Consider the following 8,897-nt stretch of genomic DNA (forward strand, 5'->3'; position numbering starts at 1 on the left):
TCTGCGATAGGCGTTTTGTTGGAGACACGTTTTCTGGTCGCGCATTTACCTGCGACCAGTCACGTGACGCGAATTTCTGATAAGGATCGTATTTATTGGCTAGAAAACGTTGCAAACAAACAACGTTTCTCATCAAGTGTTTGCTTTCTGCGGCTGAAATCGGAATAGGCTATAGATAGAATGATGAGTGTATCACATGGTAGAGATAACCGGTCGTAACCATCACCGTTACTGATATATGAGGGCGAGCGAGATTATGACATTCCCTAGGAGTTCTGATGAGCATGGGTGGGAGTTGGGGGGGTTTTATGTTCGTGTCTTATTCAGGCTGCGGAGGATGCGGACTTACTTTTTCAATTGGCTGTTAAGAATATCGAGATGGAGAACGACCTCGACAAGCGGTATAGTCGAGGAGATGGTGACTTGTCATTCAAAGGAATAGTTTCTAACTGTTTTGAACCGTAAGTCCCGGGTTCGATCCTCGCATGGAGCAGATATTATTGCATATTTATTGGAGGCGATTGGCATGCCTTGAAATCTGTTGGTTCTCATGCAGTTTGGTGTTAACATGGGATGACTGTTCGTGATGTGTCATTATGAGAGCGCATATTCGTTCCTTTTAGTAATGATGCAGTTCTATATTTGTCAGCCTCGGTAGCTCAGTCGGTAGAGCGCGTGCCTTTTAAGCCCGTGGTCGTGGGTTCGAGCCCCGCCCGAGGTGTTTAGTGCCGTTCATCGTCATATTCGGATATTGTGTAGATATTTGAGTGTTTGGGTTAACCACGAGGAATCTTTATTGTGCGCGCAAGTTGACGAAGCTGCAGCCAAGGAGAACCCAGAGATCATGGGGTCTAAGAGGGGTAGGTGTCTTTTCCTTGGTAGCATAGTCTAGTCACTTGCGTATATCTCGGGCTCGCTTAATAGCATATATCATTGATGATTTTGCGGGCTGGTTTGTCTTCGACTTTGGAAATTCTGCATTTTTTGTGCACTTTTTCTTGCAAATTTTTTCCTTGTTCGAATTCACTTTTCTCATCAACGAGCATGCTATCCCAATTGAGTGGGTCGGGATAGTATCAGCCAGTTCAACCGAACAGGAGAGAGCTCTTTTTTTGTGCATCTCCCCTCGCTGAGGCTTTTCATCATTTTTCCTCTTGTGTCGATCACGGCTCGCCGCCAGGTTCGGTGCCGACGTCGTCGACCCTCGCGTCCGACGGCGCTCAGACTGAGCCGGTGTTCGTATACACGTCGGTGGTCGAGTTGTTCACTAAGATGAAGAAACTGTTCAAAAACTGCAAAAGCGTTTCTACCAGCAACACGATGTTCTTGCTCTGTGTGAAGAGCTTCCGAGTGGCTCTAGATCGATACACTGATAAGGTAGGGCAACTCGCCTTGTCTCCGTTGACATTCCTCATTATGTTGCGCGACCTGCGCCAGAACTTAGCCAATTTCCTTGTTCTATATTCGCATCGAAACTCTTTCACTAGTCGATATTTGATGTAGAGATTTGTGGATATCAGAGCTTCGAGACGGTTGCTATAATAGGTGTTCTCTGATGGCATGTGACTGGTTGTGTCCAACTATAGGTTCTATCCTCGAGGGTGAGAGCATCGGCAAGTGATGAACAGATTTACGCGGTTGCCGGCTCTTGCGTGTGAGTGACTGGGTCGATTCGGAATACAACAAATATACTCTGATAAGCATCGGTATGTTTTTTATCAAGGGAATATGTGTCGGTGGGCGTGACAATAGGAGAATAACCTAACACTCTGTAGATCTCATTTGTCGTGTTTCGAAACTTCCGCCGGACCGAGAATATCGATCCGTCCGGCCCTTACATATTCGATCGATAATTTCCCAATTCGAGCGTCATTTTCGAGAGTAATGATTGAAAATTGCGGTAATGGGAGGTTCTCAGATTAGTTTTAGAATATATATTTGGTTTCCTCCCTAACCATAGGATTTCGCGTACGAGTCCGAGGAGAAATGTACAGGAATCAACGAGAATTTCCCAAAATTTCCTCGGAATTTTGATATTGCCAACACCAACACATCAGGTACATCTCACAGACACTGCCTCTACTGGCAGGCAGTATCAGCGATGCGATCGACGATCAATTGAAGGCTCAGATCAACTTCGCCAAGCAAATGGAGGAAGCCGCAGATGTCGAGTCGCAAGCTATCGAGTAAGTCTCTGTGCGGCTGCTGCTTCGCTCCGCCTTTTTTCTCACGTTTTTCCTCAGGCAGCTGTCGAGTCGAGCGGCCGATCAGTGCATCAGGCGCATTTCGCAGCTCTTGAAGGATGGACAGAAATCGTGGACGTCCGCTGATAACGCTGAAGTTAACTCTGTGGTGAGTGATGAAGTGCGGCAGCAATCAATGACTAGGAATCAGTGAAGTGCTAGCAGTCTTTCACATGTTCGGAACGTTTATCGTCGTTGTTACTGTTGATATTGTTGTTGCCCTTGCTGTAGCCATCGTTGTTGTTGTAGTAGCTATTGTTGTTGTTGTTGTTGTTGTTGATCCCTGTTGTTGTTGTTGTTGTTGTTGTTGTTGTTGTTGTTGTTGTTGTTGTTGTTGTTGTTGATGTTGTTGGAGGCAACTGTAGTGCTGAAGATTGTGAACTTGTTTGTTCTATTGCAGGTTTCTCGGGCTCATCGGTGCCTGACGGTGAATCTGCGGGAGGCGGCCCAGGGCCTGACTGAGCCGCAGTACAGCACTGTGGCAGAGGGAGCGATGGTTAAAATAATAGAGGACTACTGCACTCTCATATTCACAGGGCTTAAAGAACCAGTGAGTAGCTTCAATGGGAATAGAACCGGGGACCTTTCGGTGTGTGTCAGGTTGACTCGACCACGCGAGTGGAGTTGCTGGGTACATTGACTGGTGGCCTTCAAACCCTACTGTTAGAGTCGCCAGTTGAAGGAGCGTCTGCGGCAGGAGAGAACACCTTGCAGGCCATGCATGCCTACTCAGCGGTGACTTGCAGGAGGATGCAACTGTGAGATGAAATCTCGCTCGCCCTGAAAAGTTCATATATGTTCCGACTCAGGCCGCTGGCGGTCCTCCGAGCGCTGTCGGTGCAACGGTCTGGGGAGGATGCTATGAAAGTTGAGATCATCCAGTCGTTGTGTGCCGATCGTGAGGATACTCCTACAGAAGAGGCAATCGATCAGGTTGGTGCTTGCTGATCCACAAATCTTCGCTGTGCGCAGTGCGTATCTTTAGGCGTTGAGTGTAGCTAGATCGATGCAACGCGGCGGTGGTATGAGTGGAAGAATCGCGAGAGAAGCTGCGTCGAGCACGGGGTCGGCGGGGGCCAGCAGTGCCCCGGGGTCAGCGATGGATAGTGCGAGGTCAGGAGTTGAGGAGGTTGGACCAATGGCTGTCCAGTTTGGTGAGGAGATGAGTTGCGAAAGGTGTGGTATGAGTATCTGCACGCATGGACAGGTTCAGTATTCACCTCGGCTTGGGGAACTCTTCAGAGCCAGGTTGATTCAGCTCGATCGGCCCAGTCTACAGCGGACGCACGTCGCTCCGCTGAGGGACGTCGAAACGCACCCTCACCCTCACTGGCCAACAACAACAACAGCAGTAGCTCTTCCAATACAGGTGGGATGCGTCTCATTGCGGATGGCCACTGATTCTGGTATCACATGACTTTAAGGATGAAATTCAAATTCAGAATCGATTCTGAAGCCACTTTGATTGGTGATGATGATTTGAATCTGCTCAGAATCGGTGGCTTTGGGAGTCTCCTCGAAAACGGCGACGCCTGCGGTGGACAACGGCGATGTTGCGGCAAAGATGCAACAGATGTTCAAGAACTTGGGCGAGCAGTGGAAGACCAAGTTCGTTAACAAACCTTAGTGTTTCTATTACCACCACTTGCACTCTTGCGTTTCCTCAATGCAACGGTGGTACACGAGGGACAGAACGCGAACATGGGATCTGGTCATGAATACTGATCGAGGCAAAGTTATGGTTAGGTTACTGGAAGGAAATCCGAATCGAGAACGTAAATATGTCGGAGCTCTGTCGCGCGAGCGGCGCGTCGAGTAAAGATTCAACGAGTGCATGTTCACGTTTTTGAACAGTGAATCCATTAGATTGTTTTGTACTTGTAGTTGAGCGGAGTGCACAACTATGGAATCTTAGCTTAGCTCGAAACAAGGGGATGATTTTATGAGTACGATTGTAGGTAGAATCTCTAGATTCCACTCACCATTGTCTTGAGTTCCTTAATGGTTAGTCTTCTATTTCGAGTCGTATGGGAGTTTTCATAGTGTAGTGAAAAAACTCTTGAGAATTCGAGGAAACTAGAAGTATACTCCAACAATGCCCTCCAGCTCTTTCGGGAGAACGCCTACGACGATCCGTACAGACATTTCACAAATGGCAACAGTTTATACGCTGAAGTTGTTCGAAAAAAAGATTCCGAAACTCAGAATCGCGTATAATACGATGCTAGAATTGATTCTGAACTCCACAATTATTTCAATGCGCATGGGGGCTATGCTCATCATCGGGGTGACCTCTTGCCCATCTCGCACTTCCACAATTTATACGTAATAAGATACGTCAGGCGTTTCACGTAAACTGTGAGCCCGCGGACAACGCTAACATACGTTTTCAGTGTAAATTTTTCGCGTTTCGCGAGAGTTGACTTATTAAAATTGACAACAACCGCCAATCAACCCGTGCAGTCTATAATCTCTTACTTCATTCTCTCGCGTATTCGAAAACGTGATTTCCCTTGGCGGCGACGGCCGACTCGATGTATTATGATAGTTTGTCGTTATTGTTGATCCCATGACTAAAGTAAGCCTCCTCGGTGCTTCTGGTGGTATCGGCCAGCCTCTGTCTATGCTCCTCAAGCTGAATCCTATGATCACCAAGCTCGCTCTCTACGATATTAAGCAAGCCATGGTTCCATGCGCTGGCGTCGCAGCTGATGTCAGCCACATCAATACTCCTGCTAAGGTGGTTGGCTACGCTGGTGACGATGAAATCGAGTCGGCCTTGAGTGGCGCCAACGTTATTGTGATGACCGCTGGTGTTCCCCGCAAACCTGGCATGACCCGCGATGATCTTTTCAAGATCAACGCTGGCATCGTTCGTGGTCTGGCGACCGCTTCGGCCAAGTATGCTCCTAACGCGACATTGTGTATCGTCTCTAACCCGGTCAACTCCACTGTCCCCATAGCTGCTGAGATCTACAAGAAAGCCGGAGTTTTTGACCCCAAGAAAATCGTCGGTGTAACTCAGTTGGACATTACTCGTGCGAATACTTTCGTGAGTGAGAAAACTGGCATGGATGTACAGCATATGGACGTGCCTGTCATTGGCGGCCACGCTGGCGAGACTATTATGACGCTGTTCTCCCAGGCTAGGCCTGAAGTCAAACTCGACCAAGCTACTATTGAGGAGCTCGACAAGCGTATTCAGAACGCCGGTACTGAGGTCGTCGAGGCAAAAAACGGTGCTGGCTCGGCTACTCTCTCTATGGCCTATGCAGCTGCTAAGTTCGTCGATGTTGTCATTCGTGGCCAATGCGGACAAATCTCAACCGCCTGCGCCTACATCAACGAGCCTTTCGAGGATGTCTCGTATTTCTCCTACAGGTGTGACTTTGGCCCTGAGGGTGTGTCCAGAATACATCCACTTGAAGGACTCACTCCGTATGAGAAGGGCCGCCTTGAGGAGGTGAAGAGGAAGTTGAAGGGGGACATTCAGAATGGTATAACCTTTGCCAACAACTAATGTTTATAACTATCATGTCATTCTTGGTCACATCACGCTATCGTGCCACGAAGTGGATGCTTTCCCTATACTCGAAATGTTGTGTCGGAATGACTAGTTGATAAATTGATCTTGTCAGTGATTGTGGAATCGAGGACTCATGTTACTACTCATAAGCACATGTAAGCCTAGGATGATTTTGTTAATAACTACGAGCACCTCATCCACAGCGAAATATGATTTATCCGGAGCAATATGCGTGGGAGATTGATAGACCATCAAGAGCCTATGCTCGATCTCAAAATCATCATATTGTGATCATCACGGTTGATACCATAACTGTGTGAACGTTGCTGACTTTGAAACCGATGAATGTATGTCATGACAATCAAGGGTGGAAGATAGGATTCACGTGAGTATGGTCCGAGTCTCGCATGTAGTGAACGTGTCTGCATGCGTGAGAGCGGGTGCTTGATTATAAAACTCAGAAAAGAAATGAGAATTATAATAATTATATAGTTCTAGTAATGGTCATTCATCTCAAGCTGGGAATAATGATACAATTCCCAGCTTGAGTATCGTCGACTTTGCTATATTTGACAGAACCACCTGATGCACTATTGTGTTTCGGGTTTCGAGGCGTGTTGGATATTTGCTCGAAGCTAGTATTTAGAGCATAGACATATCGTCATATCATCAGTTTTACACGCTGCTACATGTAGGGACTAATTTCACTGCTTTTATCTGGGGTTAGTTCACTAACCACTTGAACACAACATCAACCCGACAATGACACCCATTCGCTTTCATGCATCGGCATGTTTATCTCATTAAACAGCGCCTCTACTCAACTCGGCTTGGAGCTGACTTAACTCAGCCTCGGCCTTCGAAAGGGCTCTCTCGGCAGCAGGCGGGAGGACGACCTTGTGACTGAAGAAGGAACATTGAGAAATGCTAATAAGATCGGCCATCTCCTTACCGGCGGGCTCTGCCGAGCTCTAGGAAGGAGCTGGGATGACCAGCGACCAGAGATTCTTCTTCCTCTTTAATACTCTCCTCCTGAGGGGAAAAACTCGATACACCCAACAAAGAATTGAACCCGAGACTTGATCACCGCATACCATTAGACTAGTTCGCCTTGGAATGGAGATGAAGCCAGCGTCTCACCTCAGCCTTAGTCTTAGCATTCTCCTTCTCCAACGTCGTCTTCAAATCACTCAACAACTGCATCACATGATCGTCTTTGGTAGCGCCCATCTCCAGGAAGGATATACCAGCATTAGCATTGTTCACAATGGTGTCCTAAGAAAAAAACAACTAAAACGTCAACAACAAAAAACTTCGCTCCGCCTACTCTCTTCAGAGTTTCCAAATCAGCATGAAGTTTGTCCTTCATTTTACGCAGCTGATCTTCCGTCTCCTTTTCCTTAACCTTCTGCGCTTCCAACCAGCCGCTCAACGCGCCTCCACCATCCTGACGGGTCGACTGGAGGTACTCCTGTCCAAAAAACGTCACTGCGCCACGAAATTATCCCCAACCTACATTGTGAATCTTCTCATTATCCGCTGCCCATTTCCTCTCGATGTCCTTCAGAGCCTCCGTCTCCTTCTCAGGGTCGTAGTGGAGAGCACCGGCGCCCGTCTGGAGGAGACTCTCCGTACCAACGCTCGCATCCAACTTGGCTTGAAGGTCTTTAGCAGCATCAGTCTGAAGAAAATACCGTCGCCTAGATTCGAACCCGCGACCTCTCGAATGTCACCTCCTCTCGAGAAAAGGACATGATATCAGCGCTGTCGTGCTTGAGCTTGCCCAAAGTATCATCAAACTCATGCTGCATATGCTCAACGTCACGCTCGTCCTTCTTCAGCTTCTCATTAGTCTGAGTCAGGAAACCATCCAGGAACCTATAATGTTCCCGAGGTGAAACTCATTTTGAATTTTCCACGGATGGCTAGGAACACATTCTTCGAAAAAATTCCTCATGTAAATGTCATCATCACATTAGCAACTTTTTCCCAGACCCTGAGGGATGCTATTCCTCAAAGCTAGATGGGTTTCTGATCTAAGTCAATCTAAGCCTCCCCCCGTCCATCGAAGAGGTAACCCTCACCGCCATGCTCATGAAGTTCAGTCCTCTCTGTAGGAAAGAGCTCTTGGGTAGCTCGGAAAGGCCAGCATCAATACGCACTTTATTAAGGGAATCCTCGAACCTGGAAAAATCCAACAGCATTTCACGCGCCGCAAAATTCACTGCTTCATTCTTACTTGGAATACCACTCCTGGAGAACTTCAGGAGTGAGCGTCTCCTTCACTTCGCCCCTCTGCAAGAAGGAGGCGCCCTCATCCAAGTCCACCGGCGCAGCCGCCGAATCAGATATCTCAAAGCTGAACGGGTGATGGGTCTGTGAGCTCTTCTGGAACTCTCTCTCCTCCGATTCCAACACTCTCTGTTGGTTCGCAAGGTCCGTATTAAGTTTACTAATCTGCACAAAAAAGTGACAACCGCACCGTCGGACTGCTGCGCCATACCGCCTCTTGCGCCGCATTAATGCTCTGCTGAGCCTTTTCACTGTTGGCTTCTATCGATTTGTCGTCCAGCTGGAGGAAGCTCCCTCCTGAAAGAGAACAACTCAGCTCGCCGCGGGCCCAATCAGAATTCGATACGCAGAATTTCGTGGCGCGCGGTCATAACAAGATTCCCTGTACGTGCATGTGTACGGAAATTCAGGAATAAGCATTCCCCAATTTCTCACCAACAGCAGAGGCGAGACTCTTGAGCGACTGTAAAAATGATGGCTGGGGGGAGGGAGAGGACGACGTAGTAGTAGTGGTGCTGTTATCCCTCTGGAGGAATGTCGATATGGGAACTGATGAAAATGACTATGACAAAATCACTTATCGAACTACTCGTAATTCCACGTGTAATACAGAGTTAAAAATTCCGCGAAAACTTACTAATTCTCATAAAAAAAATGACTACAATTCTTATGAAACTCGACGGTTTATTCTACACTTCATTAGTTCACCAAGTCAAACTGATCGCGACGATAACACACACTGTTGCATCAACAGTTAACATGCTAGTCAGTGTGGTGGGAAAATATGCACATGTGTTGGTGATGACAATATGAAAATTCTGTGGAAATTTCGGGGA

At 47.5% G+C, this 8,897-nt stretch overlaps 3 protein-coding genes across 3 annotated transcripts in view; 2 read left to right on the forward strand and 1 right to left on the reverse strand.

Moving 5' to 3' along the window:
* Positions 1-3,870, forward strand: part of Pmar_PMAR024727 (hypothetical protein) — a gene marked incomplete at both ends in the record, with an annotated part of 5,227 nt that extends 1,357 nt beyond the window's left edge. The window contains 11 exons of the mRNA XM_002764522.1: positions 328-461; positions 760-860; positions 1,181-1,377; positions 1,587-1,654; positions 2,058-2,186; positions 2,244-2,352; positions 2,644-2,793; positions 2,844-3,001; positions 3,053-3,176; positions 3,229-3,397; positions 3,737-3,870. Coding sequence (XP_002764568.1) covers positions 328-461; positions 760-860; positions 1,181-1,377; positions 1,587-1,654; positions 2,058-2,186; positions 2,244-2,352; positions 2,644-2,793; positions 2,844-3,001; positions 3,053-3,176; positions 3,229-3,397; positions 3,737-3,870 — 1,473 coding nt within the window. The remainder of the gene's footprint in view (positions 1-327; positions 462-759; positions 861-1,180; positions 1,378-1,586; positions 1,655-2,057; positions 2,187-2,243; positions 2,353-2,643; positions 2,794-2,843; positions 3,002-3,052; positions 3,177-3,228; positions 3,398-3,736) is intronic.
* Positions 3,871-4,812: 942 nt separating this feature from the next.
* Pmar_PMAR024729 (malate dehydrogenase, putative) lies at positions 4,813-5,763 on the forward strand (the record flags this gene model as incomplete). Its single annotated transcript, XM_002764523.1, has 1 exon — positions 4,813-5,763. One exon carries the CDS (start codon positions 4,813-4,815, stop codon positions 5,761-5,763), a length of 951 nt encoding a protein of 316 aa, XP_002764569.1.
* Positions 5,764-6,572: 809 nt separating this feature from the next.
* Positions 6,573-8,897, reverse strand: part of Pmar_PMAR024730 (Nuclear mitotic apparatus protein, putative) — a gene marked incomplete at both ends in the record, with an annotated part of 9,952 nt that continues 7,627 nt past the window's right edge. Inside the window, 10 exons of the mRNA XM_002764524.1 lie at positions 6,573-6,672; positions 6,722-6,801; positions 6,910-7,044; positions 7,097-7,240; positions 7,286-7,450; positions 7,503-7,622; positions 7,854-7,953; positions 8,009-8,226; positions 8,273-8,358; positions 8,497-8,610. Of these exons, the coding sequence (XP_002764570.1) occupies positions 6,573-6,672; positions 6,722-6,801; positions 6,910-7,044; positions 7,097-7,240; positions 7,286-7,450; positions 7,503-7,622; positions 7,854-7,953; positions 8,009-8,226; positions 8,273-8,358; positions 8,497-8,610 (1,262 nt within the window). The remainder of the gene's footprint in view (positions 6,673-6,721; positions 6,802-6,909; positions 7,045-7,096; positions 7,241-7,285; positions 7,451-7,502; positions 7,623-7,853; positions 7,954-8,008; positions 8,227-8,272; positions 8,359-8,496; positions 8,611-8,897) is intronic.

Source organism: Perkinsus marinus (assembly GCF_000006405.1).
Source record: "Perkinsus marinus ATCC 50983 genomic scaffold scf_1104296977064, whole genome shotgun sequence".
Taxonomy (NCBI): Eukaryota; Perkinsozoa; order Perkinsida; family Perkinsidae; genus Perkinsus; species Perkinsus marinus.